Below are 20,023 nucleotides of genomic sequence, written 5' to 3'. Positions count from 1 at the left end.
CTTACTTGAAATCAAATATCATCGTATTTTATTCATCTTCTTCTGGTTGTGTGAGATTATTGGTGTGTTTACTTAATTGGTTTTGGGTAGATAGTTACTGTGGTTGATTAATTGTGGGATTTGAGCTTGGTATTTGTCAGTACAATAAATAAGCGTCTTGGAATTAACACATTTATGATTAACCTTTTCTCTATCGTCACTCTTTTTCTTTTATCTTCATGCAAACTTATAAAATATCCAAAGTGCTCAAAATAAATTGTATACTGGTCTCTTCCACCGTCTCTAGTTTGCAGTAGTGTAAATAACATTGCATAGAAAATAGATGGCCTATCTGGTATTTTGGTTTCTTAAATTCAAAAAGAAAAAAAAAAAAATTATTTAAAAGAGGGAGAGAGAGAGAAGTATTAGATAAGGATTTAGAGGATTCTCTCACTAGATATGATAACTTTAGAAGAAGAAAGAAGTCTTTATTTGATTGAGAATTAAAGGGTTTTGGGTAGCCAAGTTTATGAACTTCTTGTGTAGTATAAGATTTATCATATTTCATTTAAGGATAATATTTCATATATAAACTCTTTCATACTGAAGTTCTTTCATACTGAGTGTTTTAAGATGATTTGATAACTTTAAATTTAAAAATAAATTAAATAATTAAAAGAAATTACATGACAAACATGCGACAAACATGCAAGTGTATCACATCAATTGGTATCAGTGGCGGACCCAGGATTTTTGTCGAAAGGAGGCATCTGCGGTTCCGCTATTGTTTGTCAAACAACTAGTGAAAACTTATAAAAAATCATCAAACCTTAAGCAAAAGAAATAATACAATATCAATAATCTGAAAGAAAATAATGCAATAACACAATACCTTATTACTTCAATAAATATATGAGAAGCAAAACCTTGAGCAAATTATGTTGAAAATAACATCCAATTCACGAGGAAACACAAGAAAATTTTTACGTGGAAAAACCTCTAAATTAAAGAGAGCAAAAGACCATGGGAATCTAACGATCCATTTAAATCCAATATAACTAAAAAAGTTTACAACAATCAATATCTACCAAAAATGTTCTACACAAATTTTTTATTTCTCCTTTTCTTTTCTTTTAATTTTTAATTTTTAATTTTTTTTTTTACTTTTAAAGATTATAATATAAATTTTCATGACTTTGATCAGGTCTAGTCAAGTTAAAGTCAATCAAAACTTAAATTAAGTCAACGTTGCCTTGACTTTTAATATGAATTAATAAAAAAAAAAAAAAAAAGGGAAATTTTCTTAATCTAAACATAGATAATAACCCAAACTTCTTTAATAATTTTGAGTAGCTAAACGATGATGTTTGAAATATAAGAAAGTGGTGGATGAAGGACGAAGAATAGCGTTCAGTAAAATATAGTTAAGATTTAATTTGAGAAAGCATGAACATTTTTAAACACAAAACACAAAACAAACTTACAAGATCCATGCCTTTTTTCATCAAATTAGAATAAAAAACCTTCAAAAAATAAGCATGATTCAACCCTAAAATAAACTAAAATGAAATGAGCAATACACATACCTAAAAGTGAGAAAACAGAAAATGAAGTTAATTGTGGCACCTTAATGAGTGAAAGTTTTAACAATTTCAATCTTCAAAAATTTTAATAACGAATAACATAAAGAAAGTGAAAGAGAGAATTGAAGAATAAATAATTTTAAGGATAAAATCATAAAAAACAGATGTATGTAGAAAAAAGTGGAGAGAGTTTTAAAACTTTTAATATAATGTAAGTGTGAAATATATATATATATATATATTAATAACAATTTTTTTATGAGTTTGGATATATGTATAATATTTTTTTTTTTTTAAATTTAAAGATAAGTCTAAATATATATTTATTAATAGTATTTGTTTATGGACTATATAAATTTTTTTTTTTTTTACCTTACCCAGGCCTACCCTCCAAGAGGTTGGGTCCTCCCCTGATTGGTAGGAAATAGTTTGTATAGATAGCATTACTTATTATTTAAAGACAAAGATCTAGCACATTCATAATGCATAAAAAAAAAAAAAAAAAAACAAAAAAAAATTGACTGCTTAAACAATTTTTTATGATATATTACTGAAATTATGCAGTAAGAAATTATTTAAAAATTCAAATACTGAGAAAAATAATGTGAAAAAAAAAAAGTTAAAGATTAACTGTTATAATATGTGTTTATTAGGTGAAACGGAGAAAATAAAAGAGGGGAGAAAAAGAAAAAGAAAAAAAACAACGATAAAAAATATGCTAGTATCAAGACATTTATCTCTCAGGACATAAGAATATATTTAATTTAATATTAATCAAATTATTATTTAATCTAAAAGATAGAAATTGAAGTAAGAAACGGCGCAAAGGTTAAAAATGTCTTATTCCTCAGGTAGTTATTAGTTATTACCCAGGTTCATCCCCCTACCACCCAGGCAAATGCAAAATGTCAAATTCAAAACAGTAATTCAAGTCATTGGTTGAAACATATAATAATAATAATAATAATAATATAAACACAAATCACCTCAATTTCATGACCTCTACCATCACAATATTCAATGGCTGGCCTTGCATCCTTTTCCCTTACTAATCTACCAAAGTAGACTCTGCAAAGTTATTGAAATTACATAAAACTTTATCTGTTACAAAATTACAATGTATCAAATCCTAAGAGCCTACACCATATCTTGTTGTAAAAGAAAATCAAGAAGATTTTGTCCTATCTTTTTATTAATTAATATGTACATAATTTTCGTTGCAATTAGCAAATAAAAGAAAAAGCAAACCAAAAATGCCCATCTCCAAATGCTATTATCAGTTAAATCAGAGGCTTAGACGGCCTTGACGACGATTGTTCTCCTTGATCAACTTTCATATTCAAACAATTTAACGGCCCCGTAACCGCCATCAACAAATTCCTACTATTGGAATCGGACGACCCTTCTCTCTCAAACTTTAAAAAATTGACAGACCTCGTCTTCGAAACAAACGGTGTAGTCCTCGACAAAACCCACCGGTCCATATTACGTTTTCCTCTGTTACTTCCATCTCCTCCACTCCTATAACTACCCTTTCTGGAAGTCCCTTCCCTTCCCAAAACGACACTAAAACTCTGTGTTCGCTTAATCTTACCGTTAATTAATTGCTTTCTAATCTCTACAGGCAATCTTAATGTGTATCTCTCTACGTTCACTCCGGCTAGTACAAGCGAATGTCCCGTCGAGTGAGACCGTGGAAACTTCAGAGACACGGCGTCGTTTCTTCTAACAGTTTCGCCTAATTGCACTTCATTGCTTCTGCTTAGCTCATCGTTCACATCAATAACAATTTCAGAAACTGAATTGTTCTCGTTCTGATTCTGATTCTGATTCTGATTCTGATTCTGATTCTGATTCTGATTCTGGTTACTGTTCAAATCGTTGTTTGCATTCGTTAATCTAGCCGGCTCTTTCTGTTCGATTGTAAGGTTTGCTCGACAAACCGGACACGTAACGTGAGAACCCAGCCATAAGTCGATGCAATCAGGATGGAAGACGTGATCGCATTTCGGAATTAAACGCAGCGTTTCGTCGTCTTCAAACTCGCTTAAACACACTGCACATTCAAGAGCACCTTTACCTAATTTGAGATCTTTAACAGCAGAGTAAATGAACGTCGGAAAAGTCCTGATCACGGCAGGATCAAGGCCACGCTTCACGGAGCCGTCATCAGCGGGTGGAGGTACAGAAATCATGGTTTCTGAGCAGTGACGGACATAGATGGAGAACAACGTAATGAATACGAAACTGGATACGAGTATCAGAATTATAATAGCCATAGACGGATCAAAGTTTGAGTAGATTCCGAGGTTGGAGTTTTGCGGCGGCGGCGGTGCGACAGACTGTGCAGTGGCGTAACGCCACGACGCAGGGAAAAGGAGAATCCATGTGAGTGGAGGCGTGACCAGAGGGTTGAGTTGAGTTTCTCCCATGAAAGATGAAAATGAGACAAAATGGATTGCGAGTGTGAAGTTGTTAGAGACGGGAGTGATGTGGCACAGAATAGAAACGAAGGAAGAGAAAGGTGTCGTGGTGGAGAAGAAAAATGAGAAGCGCCAGTGCTGACGTCATCATTTGGTGGGGTAGGGTGTGAAAGCGGGAAGGAAACGTAAGAATAGTTATGGTAATTTAATTGTGTAATTAAGTAGTGAAGTGGACATAAGTGGTCCCGGACCTCTAATTCAGAGTCTAATTGAGAGTGACAGCTAGCTTGATTGATTTAATCTAAATTCTAGGAAACTAGAGGCTGTAGGAATTCCCTAGAATTCTCTTCTTTTATAATCACTGTCCATTTCGTAACGATAACTATCCTTCTATGCTCATTTGAGGTGTTAATAATTTTGTCATATTTGGTTATTTATAATAATAGACCAGTTATTTTTCATTAATAACATTTTCCTTACAGTTTTTAATTTTTATTATAATTTTTAATTTTTTCATTCACATTAATTTTATCTTTTAAAGATATTTATGTCATTGGAAATTAATATAATTAAATAGAACGATATTCCACTTTAGATGCTTCTGTTTTTTCAAATAAAGATATAACTTACCTTTTTTTTTTTAAAAAAAAAAATTTCCATTGCATAATAATACCCCTCATCTATATTTGCACTTTTCCACTGTTCTGTTAGAATTTAATTTATTTATTTGTTATGGTCCTTGACATTAAATCCACGTGGACATTTATTTTAGTTATAAAATGTCTGTTATTAGTCAAGTGGTATTTATCAATGCTTTAAAACTCGACCCATGCAATGACCTGGCCCAACCGATAGACTGGTGACATCATCATGCTAACATTAGTATGATGATATCATACTGACATCAGCATGACATGATAAATAAAAATAATTTAAAAATTCCATAACAATTTGTAAGCTCTCATGTGTTTTGATGTGTCAAAACTAGATTGATATCTAACAAACATGCAAAGGTATGACAAGTCATAATCAAAACAAAAATGCAGTTTTTCCTAGATGGTATGATCATACATGAAGATGGAATGACCGTTCCTAGTTTCATAGAGCTACCCAGATGAACGTTCCTCACAGCATGACCTCGTTCTAGGTGATTGTTCATGCTTATTCCCAAAATCATGTCAAGTCGCTCGTAATGGAACAACCAAGCTACGCGACCGTTCCAACTAAGTCAAAAGTCAAAGTATTCAAATTCAAGTGCTTTTGCACTTTTGACAAGTCTTGAAGACCAAGCTTTGAAGATCAAGTTGAAGTGTTTCAAGTGAAACGATCACGTTGTACGACCATTTCTATTCAAAGATCGTTCCTTGGGAGAGCGACGTTGTTTTAAAAAGTCGTTCAAGCTTCTAGAGTTTTCATGGATTTTAAGGAGCCAATGAACCGAGGTTCCATGTGGTGGAATGACCGTTCGCGATAGTGGAACGCTTATTCGCGATGATGGAATGATCATTCCATAAACCCTTGAGTTGAGAAAAAGTATCTGTTATGTTGGGAACAGTCGTTCACGATGGTGGAACGCCTGTTCCTCTAGGTACTACAGCTTTTCAAATGTGCATTTAATGCAGTAACAACTCTTTACTTCAAAGGGAGAGGCAAGCAATAAATAGAGTGATTTATTGCAAAAAAATAGTGAGTGAGAATATCAAAAAACAAAAGTCTTATAAAAAATATTCTCACATAATCCGTTGACCTAAAAATCCAAATCATTAACACTTTTTTATACTCGTATTGAAAACCTTTGAGAGTATTGTTCTTATTTTGTGTTTAAGCCTAGCTTGAGAGGAAATCAATCACAAACTTTTATTCAAACATCTTGTGGGCGAAATCCTATAAATCTAGAGGCAAAATTTTGTCAAACTATTGTAAGAGGTGAAATCCTATCAAACTGGTGTAAAGAGGCGAAATCTTGTCAAACTAGTGTAAAGGGCGCAATCCGATTCTAGTGAAACTTCAAGAAGGTTTTCTTGAAGAAATGGATGTAGGAGGCTTGTAAATATAGTTTTGAACCACTATAAATCTTTGAGCATTTCTTCTCTTTTAGCTCATTTATTATTCCTTGCATGTCTATTACTTGCTTATCATTATTACTTGCTCATATTTATTGCTCCCATCTATAGCTCACCATTGTTTATATTTGTTGATTATTAACATTGCACATTTATTGCTTATTATTATTGTTGATACTTGTTTATAACTTGTATGTTGGGGAAAGTTTTTATTCCGTATTTATTTTTATTGATTCCTATTCACCTCCCTCTAGAAATATTTGTCATATTTGGATTTCACAATAATCTTAAGATCAAAGTTTACAATTGATTACAAATTTAATAACAAAATTCATAAACCAACTGGATTCAAAAACAAGAAGCACAACGAAGAGAATGATCAAAGTCAGAGAGCATAATATGCACACTTCGGCTGAATTTTCGGCCCACCACTTCTCTGCTTCTTGTTTTGTGAAATGTTTGCGACTGTAGACGAGCATTTAAACATTTAGTAATCAAGAAAACATCAACTACCCATCATGCTATTTCAAAGTAATTTCATAACAAGAGTTTTAGTCTTCTTCCCTCTTGAACAGCAAAAGAAGTTAGTGAAGAAATTAAAAGATAAAAAGAGTATGACCATTCAAAGAAATTAAAAGATTAAAAAGCTTCATGTAGGAAAGCATTTCAAACAAATCAAAAGAAAAATGACTTTATTACGATGATTACAATGATTAAAATACCCATTTGTGCTTAATAATGAAATCATAGTGAGGCAATTAAAGAATTTATGAGATTACTAATGAAAAATCATATTTTAATTTTTCCTTACAATTTGTGCATGTTTGGAATGAATTTTGAGATTGTATAAGTTGATATTAGCATGTGATTTATTAATTAGAGTTGATTTTTTCTCATTTGTGCTATTCAAGGGTCAAATTGTCATAAACACTTGGGGCCGATTTTGTCACTTTTCAATCATGCAAGGACCAAATGGAAATTTGCTACATTCACTATAAAAGGAAAGTGAAGAGTCGTGAAATGTAGCTAGCCGCCAAAGCTTCACTTTAATCAGATTTTGGTTGCTGATCGACAACCTTTCATCTTCCAAGTCGGCAACCATTCGCCTCCCAACGGCCGGCCATCTCCCATTTCCAACGACCACCACCATCATGCCATCTCACGCGCCTCTTCATCTTCCTAAGTTGTTTTTGCCATTTTTCGACAACAGCTTGGCCTCCCAAGTTACAATTCACCTTCCCCTTGGCTCTTTCCATCTTCCCCAGGCTAATTCCAAAGTTTAGCCGTTTTTCGACGAGTTTCACCACTCTCTATTTCATGACTCTTCTACTTCCACGTCGGATTTTGCTCCTTTTATGGGGCAACAGCTTGGCCTCCCAAGCGACGGTTCACCTTCCCCTTGGCTCTTTCCATCCTCCCCAAGCTGATTCCACCGAAGTTTAGCTGTTTTTCGAAAAGTTTCACCACTCTCCATTTCATGACTCTTCGACTTCCACGCCGGATTTTGCTCCTTTTATGGCAACTTTGAACCTCCCCAGCTCTAGTGCTACCTCCTGGTACCTTCGGGTCATCAATCATTATGGATCAATGTATATATGACAAGGGTAGTGGGAGTAAAACCATCTTTTTGGTTTTATATGTAGATGATATTTTGCTTGTAACCAATGATATAGGGTTGCTGCGTGAGGTGAAATAATGTATCTCTAAACATTTTGATATGAAAAATATAGGCGAGGCATCTTATGTCGTTGGCATTAAGATTCATAGAGATAAGTCCCAAGGTATCTTGGGTTTGTCTCCAGAAGCTTAAATCAATATGGTTCTTGAGAGATTTCGAATGAAAGGTTGTTCACCTAGTGTAGTGCCTATTGTGAAGGGTGATAGATTCAATTTGAATCAATGTCCTATGAATGACTTTGAACGGGAATAGATGAAAGACATTCCTTATGCTTTAGTTGCTGGAAGCCTAATGTATGCTCAGTTCTGTACTAGACCAGTCATTGTTTTTGCAATTAGAATGTTAGGAATATATCAAAGTAATATGCAATTAGAACACTAGAAAGTTGCAAAGAAGGTCATGAGGTATCTTCAAGGGACTAAGGATTGCTCTGATACCACATGTAAACTTATGCATTTAAATGTTTACAAAATTAGAGATCAAGAATTTAGCGGAAGCGAAAAATAATATGTTACTAACCTCCAACCATAGCGAGATATCCAAAACTAAACGTCTTCATGAGATCTAGTTCAAAAGCAATTCTTAGCGATGGATATATGGTGTCAAAATTGTATGAATCAGGAACCTATATCAATTTTATTTATAGACTTCTTTCTACCAAGGAAATAACCATTTAAAAATCCTTCATAAGAAATCGTTTCATGAATAGTGGCCACTAAACAGGTACCAATAAACACCACTTCAACTAATAACAAACATTTTGTAACTGAAATAAATGTCCCCTTGGATTAAATGTCAAGGACCATAACAAATATATTAATTAAATTCTAACATTTCTCCCACTTGCTCCGGACATTTATGACTTTATATGAGCATCTCCAAAGGACTCTTTATATGACCTAAACTCTTTATTATAAAGAGTTTATCCATAAAAACAAGAGTCCAACATACTCTTTATTCTTTAAATATAAATTAAAGAATGAGTTTGGCTCTCCACATCTAGAGAGTTAAATTTTACCCTCTATCCTAATTTTAATTAATAAATTATAAGTTTCTATGCATTTTATTTATTAATTTTCTCTCCTATTAAGTCTCTTTCTTGAAAAAAAACGTTTTTCCTCCCCACAACGGTCTTTTGAGCTGTGTATACATTCATGCTCTATTTTCTTTTCTCTAAAACATGAATTTTCAAGCTGGTGGTGATGGAAATTTGTATATTGGTTCCACTAAAAATCCTCAATTTTCAACCCAACTTTCAAACTCTGATAATATATCTATTTTCACCAATATTGAAGAATCTCATTTATCTACTCCAATTGAATCCAACTCTAAAAGATCATGTGGCGGCAACTTTACTGCAGAAGAGGATCTTCTCATCGTGTCAACATGGCTTAATACCAGTTTAGATGTTGTGCAAAGAAATGAAAAGAAACACAAAACATATTGGGCACAATTGTGGGAGTACTTCCACAAATACACAACTTTTGAATCTGAACGTACACAAGTTTCTTTGATTATCCATTGGTCAACAATTCAATTAGCTACAAATAAATTTTGTGGATGTTATGCTCAAATTGAATCAAGAAACCAAAGTGGCGTCAAGGAGCAAGACAAGGTATTTACTATTTTATATTTTAGAAATATATTTATATTATTGCATGCTTTTTTAGTTTCTATTTTTTTTTCTTTTTTTTCTTTTCCAGATTGCTAATGCAAAATTCCTATACCAAGAACTAAATAAAGGTACATTCCAATTCGAGCATTGTTGGAATATATTGAGACTTCAGCCGAAATAGAAGGAAGATTTCCAAACAAAAAAAACCGATAAAAAGAAAGACAAAAGTCCTACTCCTACGTTAGAGACTCAAGTGAATTTTGGAGATGACAACATTACAAGTCCTGACTTTGTGGACATACAGAGACCACCTAGAAGGAAAGTTGAAAAAGATAGAAAGAAAAAGAAGGGCAAAGATACAAAAAATGACTCAATAGGTTCATATGTGAATTTATTACAAGAAATGAGAAAGGAAGAAAGGCAATTCAAAGAAATGAAATTAGAATTATTTGAAAAGGCATATATTCATGGACAAGAGAGACTTGCTGATGAGCAAGAAAAGCTATGATTAGAACAAATGAAGGAGGGTGAAAGGATAATGGCTATAGATCCAGTTGGGATGCCTCAAATGCTTGCAAATTTTTATATTCAACATCAAAAGGGAATCATTGAAAGGAGATCTAAAAATGGCTCAATTTTAGTTTTTCTATTGAGTTTTTTTTTTTTTTTTTTTTTAAAATAATATGTCAATGTTGTCATTACTAAAAAGAGAGTTTTTGTAAGGAAAATCATTACTTGTTGTGCTTATTAGTAAAAAAAAAAATGTCAATTTTAGTGGTTGAAGGTCTGTTGTCGTTGTGGTGTGTTAAAGTGAAGGCTTGAAACAACATCACTTTGGGAGTTATTTGAATGCTGTCGTTTTTGGATTTGGCTGAGTTGGATCTTGACCGTTGCTCCAACACTAATCCAACGGCTGAAATCATCAACTCTGGTCAATGGTATAAAAGCAACCCAAATGGTAGATTCACGCGATTGATGTTTTCTCTCTTGTTGAATCAAAATCATTCTCTACTAGGGTTTGAAGTTTTGTGTTCTGAAATCATTGTAACTTATGAGGTTTTGACTGATTAGGTCTTAGTCATTTAGTAAGGGTCTTATTGCTCTTAATCTAGGGATTCCTGGGTGAGTTTCTCTATGGTTCAAGTTGCAGGTAGATTTCTGTTTAAAAGGAAAGGGTTTAACAAACATGTTAAAGGGTTGTAATCATTGAATCTTACCATAATACTAGTACAGTAAGCTCTCCCATTTCCGAAGCTCAACGTAGATGTAGCTTATCCAAATCTTGGATAAGTGAACCACGGTAAATCTTTGTGGTCTTGTTCTTGTTCTTGATATGTTGAATTGTGTGTGTGTGTGTGTGTGTATGGGTTAGTTTGTTTGGATTATTCATAATAGTGGTATCAGAGCGATTGGTGTCTAGATTGGGTTTCTCTGAGTCTCAAATTTGATTTGATAGATTTCTAGAGTTCTAGGGTTTGTCAAAATTTAGGGCTTTCTCAATTTTGGTAGTCCTCGATCACAATAGGAGTCTATAGATTTGAAATCTAAGAGGAACATTGTCAATTTGACAATTTCGGGAAAAAAATCTAAGGTTTACCGAATCTTGGAAGGTAAAGAACAATTCTTTGTTCTTAGGTTTGTCAATCCATACTATCAACCCGACAAACACCATGCCATCACAACCACTACCACTCGAATGGAGATCGTCCAATATGATGGGAAGATCGACTTCGGTAGTTGGAAGAAGATGAAAATGAAGATGAAGACAATTCTCTCTCACAACAAGGTAGCTCTCGCAGTGGAAAATGATGTTAAGAAGTGGTATGAAGAGAAATTAAAGAAGAATGATGAGATTGACTAGGAGGCATACAACCTGATCATGATAAATCTCTTAGACAGTGTACTGAGAAAGGTAGATGGACTTGAAACTCCTCTTCCATTGTGAGGTAAGCTCGAATCCTTGTATGCTTTGCAATTTACACCGAATCTTGCATTCCTTAAAGGTGCTTTATTCTCATATAAAATGGATACTTTAGGTCTACAGAGCACAACTTAGATGAAATGCTGAAAATGACCTTGATTTTGAAAAGCACAGATTAAGTAGTAGGAGAAACTAGCCTTGCAATGATATTGTTGAAATCTTTGACTAATGACTACCAAGTAGTCAAGAATGCGTTACAGTACTTTGGTATTGTATCAAGCTTAGAGCTAATCATAGCAGGACTTAAGGCTAGGCAGTTAGAATTGAAAGTCCAAAAGAGAAGTGGTAGCAACCTGTTTGTAAAAGGTAGACCTGAATCTAGCCAATTTGGAAAGGGAAACTAGTATAATTAGGGTAATTAGGGGTCCAAAAACAAGAAAAGGGGTAAGGGAAATAATAAACCACAGACAGAAACTAGGAAATGCTTTTACTGTAATAAAGCTGGTCACCTAAAGAAAAATTGTTTTGAATGGATTAAGAAACAAAGACAGGGAAACACTGAGAGAAACCTAGCTTCAACCAAAAGCCTAATAGAAGAATCCGAGGTCCTACAGTGTCAACATCAGACTGTGCTAAAGTGGGGATTAGACTCAAGGTGCTCCTTCCATATAAACCCTAACAAGAATTGGTTTCAAGAGTTTGAAACCTATGAGAATGAAACTGTTTTTATGGGGAACAACTATGCTTGTAAGGTTAAAGGTATGGGCAGTATAACTCTAAGGCTTAATGGGGGGAAATTAATAAAATTGACCAAGGTCAGGTTTATCCCTATACTAAAAAGGAACCTTATCTCGTTAAGGACCTTAGATGAAGCTGGATGCTACTATACGGCTGAAAATGGGTGGTTGAATGTGTATATAAACCAAAAATTAGTTCTAAAAGGTGAAGAAATGAATGGTCTTTATATCCTATGTGGAAATTTCTACTCTAAATGTTTCAATACTGCACTGTTTTCTACTAATCTCTCTGTGATAGAAAAAGGGCATATTAGAATGGGTCATATGAGCCAGAAATGGATTAACATTCTCAACAACCAGGAATGTTTGGTAAGGATACTATCTCAACCCTAGATTTCTGTAAGAATTGTGTTTTAGGTAAGCAACATAGGGTGAGTTTCTCAAAGGGAACTCACCTAGCCACTAACTGCCTGGAGTATCCACATGCTGACCTGTGGGGACATGAGAAAATCAAGTCCCATGGTGGTAATAGCTATTTCTTGTCCATTGTTGATGACTACAGTAGGAAAGTTTCGGTCTATCTCCTAAAATCTAAGGACCAAGCCCTAGCTAAGTTTAGAGATTGGAAACTGCTAATGGAGAATCAGTTAGATAAGAGGGTAAAGGCCTTAAGAATTGACAATGGGTTAGAATTTTGTAATGCTGAGTTTGACAAATTTTGTAGTAAGAAAGGTATCCTAAGAAATAGAACTATAAGGAAGACCCCTCAGCAAAATGGGGTCGTTGAGAGACTGGATAGGACCTTGTTGGAAAAGGTCAAGTATTTATTATTCACCTCAGGATTGCCAAACACATTTTGGGGAGAAACCTTGGCTACAACAGCCTACTTAGTAAATAGAAGCCCATCAACTGCTATAGATTTCAAATGCCCAGAAGAAACATGGTCTGGTAGGGAGCTTTAACTAAGCCACCTAATGGTATTTGGTTGTGCAACCTATGCACACACAGTGGGAGGAAAACTAGAACCTAGGTCCACCAAATGTGTGTTTTTAGGGTACCAAGAAAGGACCAAAGGTTATAGATTGTGGGATAGAGAGTCAGTAGGGGTTAAAATCATTGTAAGTAGGGATGTTGTATTTAATGAAGGGGTTTTCCCTTGCAAGGCTACTAAATATGATGCAAACAACCCCAATAACTCTGAAACCCCCACAAACTCTACTAAGGTTGCTCAAATTGAGGTGAAGCCTATGACACAACACACTAATCCACTCTGGCCAGAAGTACAACAACCACCAGAAGCTAAAATAGAACCAAATGGTCTTGAACAACAACAAGAAGAAGCTACAGAAGATACATTAGAACCCTAACATGATGAGCTGTAGCATTACCAACTTGCAAGGGACAGAACTAGGAGAGAGGTAAAGCCCCTAGCTAGATTTTCATATGTTGATTTGATTTATACTACCTTGCTTGTAGGTACAGAAGTACAGAGGTAAAAACCTAATATATATGAAGAGGCTATGAAGTCCAAGGATAGGAACAAGTGGAGGGTAGCAATGGAAGAGGAAATGCGCTCACTAGAGGTAAACAAGACATGGTCCTTGGTTCCCAAATCAAAGGACCAAAAACTGATACAGTGTAAGTGGTTATTTAAAGTGGAAGATGGCATTTCAGTAAGTGGTCCCCCTAGGTATAAAGCTTGGCTAGTTGCTAACGGGTATACCCAAAGAGAGGGAATAGACTTCAATGAAGTCTTTTCCCCAGTAGTAAAATATAAGACCATTAGATTGATGCTTTCCATTGTTGCCCACCACAATCTAGAACTAGAATAGTTGGATGTGACAACTGCCTTCTTACATGGTCAGCTAGAAGAGAAAATTTACATGTACCAGCCAGTTGGCTTTGTAGATTATGTTAGTGCATGCTCTAGGAACCAATCGTGTTGTCAGTTTCAAGAAATTATATCTTGTAAATGTATTATGAATAAAAGAAAGTGTTCTTATTTCACATGTTGATTTACTGCTTCGTTTATATTATATTTAATATTGCATGTGAAATGTCCAGATGACACGAATCTTTAGAAGATCAAATCATCAAAGAATTCCCTATGCAAGTAATGTTAATTAGGCACTAACATTGCATAGTAGGCATGCTAAAGGTCTTCATTGAATATCATGTGATGGTATTAGTGTGAGTGATTATAAGAGGTATGTCACTAAGGCATTAGCATAGATAAAAGGTTAGTGAACCGTTTATCGAATACGACCAATTACGATGAATCACATGGACGTTTAGAATGTGGTCAATGATGCATCGTAGGATCATGCTAGTGTACCACTAATCCTTAGAGCTAAGATATCATGATTGGATTCAACATAGGATGCATATAGTTCATATGGTGTATAAGCACGAGACTAGTCATGTGTTGTGTAATAAGTCGGTTTGGTCATATGTTATTCATGTGCGAGGACAATGATGGTCAAGATGGGATCCGTTAACTCAAAATAGTCCAATATTGAGTTCCCAAACGAATGTCAATAAACATTGGAAAAGGGAAATCTATAGCCAGAGTATAATGAATGTCAGATGAAAAGTAGTTTCATGTTGACGAGTTCCATTGTATCGATTGACAATTCAATTAAAGATTAAGTTAAAGGTTTTAACATACCATGAACCATTCTTAATAGGGATTAGATAACAGAAATATTTTACTACATGGTACGTACGATTAGAAAAGGTTCATTGGAGTTTACACTTCATTGTGGTTTACGGGTCATGGAACATTGCTAGACGTCTACCATAATCAGTGGGATTTTTTATTATAAAGAGTTATAAAGAAACATATCGGAATCCGATATTGGGCCTAAGGCTAGATCACAGTGAACCAAAATGGTCACACATAAAACCAAGCTCAAGGAGAGAGAGTAATACATATCATTGATCGGATTAATGATGTTCGGACGTAAATAGTTACATCCAAAATAATGTATTAGTGTGTAATGTACTATATAGCTAGTAATTCTGTAAGAAATATAAGATAAAATTTACTAGATAACTTTTACAAACATATATACATAATGTAAATCCAAAAAATCTAATTTTTAATTCATAAATATATATATACACATAACATTGATATACTTTAGTAACATAAGGTAATCTTGAACAGTGCCGCCAAACTCCACCATTTCTTGACATCCCACCCGATCGCAAATCATCTAGTACCTGCAAAATAGTAAATTAATGGAGTGAGCACTAATTGCTCAGTAAGTAAACCAAACTACACTACTGTGTTTCCTCCGTTACTCATATTCTGATTTTTCTTTTCTCACTTTATTCTTTGATTATACTCTTCATTCTTTTCTGTTTCTGTTTCTCTTATGTTGTAATCTCTTTCTTTTCTTTTCTGATTCTCTTTCTTTTATTTCTTCTTTCTAGTTTGCCGATCGGACCAGGTTGATGCATGGATTTGGAACGCTGGCCATGTGAGTGGGTATAGTCCTCATCTACATGCACTACTCATGGACTGTACAAGTACTGTATCTCTCTGATGTGGTCGCTCGCTCGTGGCGACGTGCACGTAGATATACTCTACTAGGTACAGTCCTCATCCACATACACTACTCACGGACTGTACAAATACTATATCTCACTGCTGATGCTGCTCGCTCGTGGCGGTGTGTATGTGGGCATCTCTATCACTCACGGGTTCCCCATCGCAAAAACCTTATATCATAGTATAATTTAGAAAGAGAATAGAAAGAGATACTATACACATTTCAACATGAATTTCCAAGCTATGGAAATTCTACACTTTCATTCTTTAAAAAAAAACATACACTTTCCATATATGAACATAGCCTCCATGGTCATTCATTACATCAAACATATATGTTCATACAAATCATTAAATAATCACAAAGACCACTCATTCAAACATGCTTCACAACCCTTTAAGCATCATTTTCATACTTGGAATCAATTATAGATTATTAGACTACAAATAAACTAATAAAGTGGAAGCACTCTTGAGATAGTCATTCTACACACGTCATATTCAAGAAGGCATAGCTCCAGTTATACACATCAGATTGCTATGATCTTAGTCTCATTTTAAAGCTTAGAGAAATGGCTACAACTTTTATGTACGACTCAACCCAGTTCGAAAGATAAAATGCCAAAAAATCACTCAGAAAGTCATAGGTTTGACAGGGCAACCTTGGTAACATGCCTACTTTAAGGCTTTTCCATACCTATTTACCTCCACTTACTCCCTAACCTTTACTAACCATTCTACCCTGTGAAAACAGGTTAAAAGATCAATAAAATACATTCAAACTTCAAGCCTTGCCTTTCTCTAACCTTTTCCTCATTAGGGTTTAGCCAACTCATGCATGCAATTTCTTTTTGGATTTTCATCAAACACTTCATATGCACATGCAACTACCTTGTTGGCTACCCTTCCACAACTCTCTAATTCAACCAAATTGTGAGCCAAAAACTCACTAATTATAGCATCAAACCTGTCCATTTTCACAATTCTCTACTCGTCAAAAATTTCAACACAAAATCTCCACAACTTCACCAAACTCACATAACCATACACTACTTCTCATGGCTAGAATTAATACATCAATAAACATAAAAAACAGCCCATAATTCCTCATACCATCACATATAACATGCAAAAATTCATTCAACACATGTTTTGCTCAATTAATTTTCAAATTAGTTTACTACCTTGAATATGTGAGATCACTTCCCTTTTCTCCAAATCTCTTCCTCTTGGACCTAAATCATATAAAATCATAAGAATTTAAAACTAAGTTTAATCACACTCCTTTTGCTAGAATTTTACCTTAGGATGCTTGAAGATTGAAAACTCCAAAAATCTAGACCAAATCCTATGATTTTCCTTTGAAGTTTGAAGAAAATTGAGAGAAAAATGGGGTAGAGTGGCATAACAAGGTGGATATGGGTTAGGGTTTCTTCAAATAAAGTCTTATATCAATTAATATAGCATGTGTTCCCATTTTCCCTGGCACTTTCTCTAAAATTCCATCTATGTCCCTTATTCAATTACCATAATGCCCTAATTTTATTGCATTCTCCTGAAATTCTATCTCTTTTCACTCCCCACATTTCAACTAATTTTGAGTGAAAAGACCATTTTACCCTTAATGCAAGTGTAAAGCATTTCTTCACATTTTCTCAAAATAACTTTAGCAAAAATCAACTAAAAGTATAAGACATAAATTAAATTACGTACATCCATGTGGGCATTACATGGTGAGAAATGACTATCCATGGATAGTAGCACTAACCAGGTAATAAGATTTTTTAAATATTATTATTGAATCAGATTCAATAATGGGGACAAAAGTGCATTGGTTTTATCTAAAGAGTTAGACTAATTAATAGGATTAAAATTTGGGTTAATTATGAATTAACCATAAAACCAAGGACTTAACATAAATGCTATTTTCCAAGATTAATTTTAAATTGTTTGAGGACTTCCAAGACAATTTAAAATTACACTTTCTGCCCATGGTATATAAATTAAGTATTAAACCATTTTAATTCAATTGCAACAATTAAAACAAAAGCACTCCCACTCTCTCGGCTTCACTCTCTCTCATCTTTGGCTTGGGTGGATTTCATTTTGACTTTCTTCATTCTCTTTTGAAGAATCTAGACTCCAAATTTCAACATCAAGCATTTAATAGCAAAGAAGTGTAATATACTATTCTTTTTGTTTGAAAAATTGTCATTGATGTTGTGTTTGTGTTCTACCTTATGTATCCATCATTTGATCATCATTTTCTCTCCATTTCCATGTCCAAAATGCATGAATCCCAACAATGGTATCAGAGCATTTTAAATTCATGCATGCATGTAGCATTTTTGGTGAAAAATGGCTTGGTTTGGACACGAATATGTTTTGGCTTTAGATGCATGTTGAAGTTATTGTGTATTTTGAATCCAACTGATGATGATATTCATCCTTATTAACATGCTTCTATGAAATTTTGATATTTAAACACAAATTTCTGGTTCTTGAAGTCATATGTACATGCATGTTTGATTTATTGCATCTTGAAGCATTTTTGTTAAATATGAATATATCTCATTCATATGATACATGCATGTGTAATGTAAGCACTTTGATGGCAACTTTGATGACTTTGAAAGAGATGAATTCGGCCAAACATTATATGGATGCATAATGTACTTCAAATGCATGTTTGAGAGTTATATATGATGTATAGTCTATAATGCATTTGAGTTGGATTGTATTTTGAATACAAGTTGGTTGATTCACTTTGATTAAATAATGATGATCTTAATTTTTGTTTAAGTTTTTTATGATGGTTAATGTTGATTGAAGGTAGAATGGATTAAGGTGATATGCATGCTAGATTAATTCTTTGCTCATCACATGTTTTCTTTTTGGATGTTGATTCAAGTAAAAATCGGGTGCATCATGATGCATAGGTTTGCAATTTTAATTTTATTTGATTGAATGTGATGTGGAGGTTTTTAATATGATGGGTAATATAATATTTTTTTATAAATATTTGGTGATGAAATTATGTACCTACCCTTGGTTTAATCATGGCATATTTTATACATTTATTGCATGAAATCCTTAGGTATATATATTTCTTTATTTCATGTGATGGATATATAATGATATTATAGTTTAAGGGTAGTAGAATTATGCATGTACCCTTTGTTCATCATCATAGCATGTTTTATGTATTTATTACATGAAGTCCTTTATTTATAAATATTGCAACTTGCTAAAATTTATTATATGACCTTTATTGAATTTAATTTATTAATGTGATGGATGATATTAATTAGGGGATAATCATGGGTTTATAATTTTTTTTCCCAAAATATGATATTTGGGCATGTAATATTCTTTCAATGGCTTGTAATAAATTAATTTTATTATTAGTATGTTATCCGAGCCTGTGTGTCCTAAATTGGTTATGTTAATCGTACACCGGACGGAGGATGGAGATCCGATCAATCACCAGATGAAGGTCCGCAATGAGTAATAAATTAGGTGAATAGTTTACCTACTTAGGATGTATTTTCAAAAACCCCATGATCATCCCACCATGTTTTATATTTATATTGATGCATTTGATTAAGTATGTGATAAATGTAGAACATTTTTAATCAAAGGTTAAACCTAATAATCTCCCTAACGAACAATATAGATCCAAGCCTTCCATTATGGGCCAATTAATTCTTTGGCATAAAAAGAGATCCCAAGATTCTATTATGTGTGGTATCAAAAACTAGGGCAAAGAATGAATCATACCTTATATAGTGATATAAAAGGAAATAGTTTCCTACTTGTTAAATTAATAACCAAGATTTCTATATGTGAGTTTAATTAAATTTAATAAGAATTTGATTCTCCACAAGAAATTTATTCCATCGAAATTTCCAAATCGTCATTTAGGGGAGTATGGGATTTGAATAAAATAGTGGGAGGTAATAAGATTAGCATAAAAGGTTTAAATTTACAAGACACTAATAAACTTATATTTTTCCTTGTAGTCTCTTTCGGTATTGTGATATTTAGTTATGAAAATGAGCAATACCTGCTTTTGAGGATTCTCATGACAACGAGCTGATTGGACCTAATTTTAATAATTGGTTAAGGAATTTGAGAATTATTCTCAATTCCGAAAAGGTTCGTAGGTCTTAGAAGCACCCCTTCAACTCTTTGCCTCCTGATGCCACACCACAGAAAAAGAAGTTTTCAATAAGTGGCGGAGGATGACTTACGAGCTCGTACCTACATGCTAGCATCAATGAATCTAAGCTCCAGGTTGAGCATGAAAAAATGGAAAGTGCGAATGAATAATGTCCATTTACAATATGGTGAGAACTCAGAGGTAAAGCATACGAATTGTGTTTGAAACTATTCACAATGAGGCTTAGGGACGGACTTGCCTCAGATGATCATGTTATGAAAATGAGCAATATTATAGGGCAATTGT

The 20,023-nt window shown here is 33.8% G+C and overlaps 1 protein-coding gene across 1 annotated transcript; it reads right to left on the bottom strand.

Moving 5' to 3' along the window:
- Positions 1–2,427: 2,427 nt before the first annotated feature.
- On the bottom strand, positions 2,428–3,994 carry LOC116136426 (E3 ubiquitin-protein ligase ATL31-like). The gene is made up of 4 exons (XM_031422136.1): positions 3,506–3,994; positions 2,997–3,394; positions 2,549–2,630; positions 2,428–2,445 (listed from the first exon to the last, which is right to left on the bottom strand). Exons 1-4 carry the CDS (start codon positions 3,992–3,994, stop codon positions 2,428–2,430), a joined length of 987 nt encoding a protein of 328 aa, XP_031277996.1.
- Between the last annotated feature and the right edge of the window lie 16,029 nt (positions 3,995–20,023).

This window comes from Pistacia vera, unplaced genomic scaffold, assembly GCF_008641045.1.
Source record: "Pistacia vera cultivar Batoury unplaced genomic scaffold, PisVer_v2 Contig313, whole genome shotgun sequence".
NCBI lineage: Eukaryota > Viridiplantae > Streptophyta > Magnoliopsida > Sapindales > Anacardiaceae > Pistacia > Pistacia vera.
This window is presented reverse-complemented; position numbering and strand designations above follow the sequence as displayed.

What these genes read in the sequence shown, in the direction of transcription:
- LOC116136426 (XM_031422136.1), bottom strand. Translation starts at nt 3,994, where the DNA reads ATGGGAGAAACTCAACTCAACCCTCTGGTCACGCCTCCACTCACATGG. An exon ending in GTTCTCACGTTACGTGTCCG is followed by an intron (nt 3,395 to 3,505) that starts GTTTGTCGAGCA and finishes AATCAGAATCAG; the next exon opens with AATCAGAATCAGAATCAGAA. An exon ending in CCGTTTGTTTCGAAGACGAG is followed by an intron (nt 2,631 to 2,996) that starts GTCTGTCAATTT and finishes ATAACTTTGCAG; the next exon opens with AGTCTACTTTGGTAGATTAG.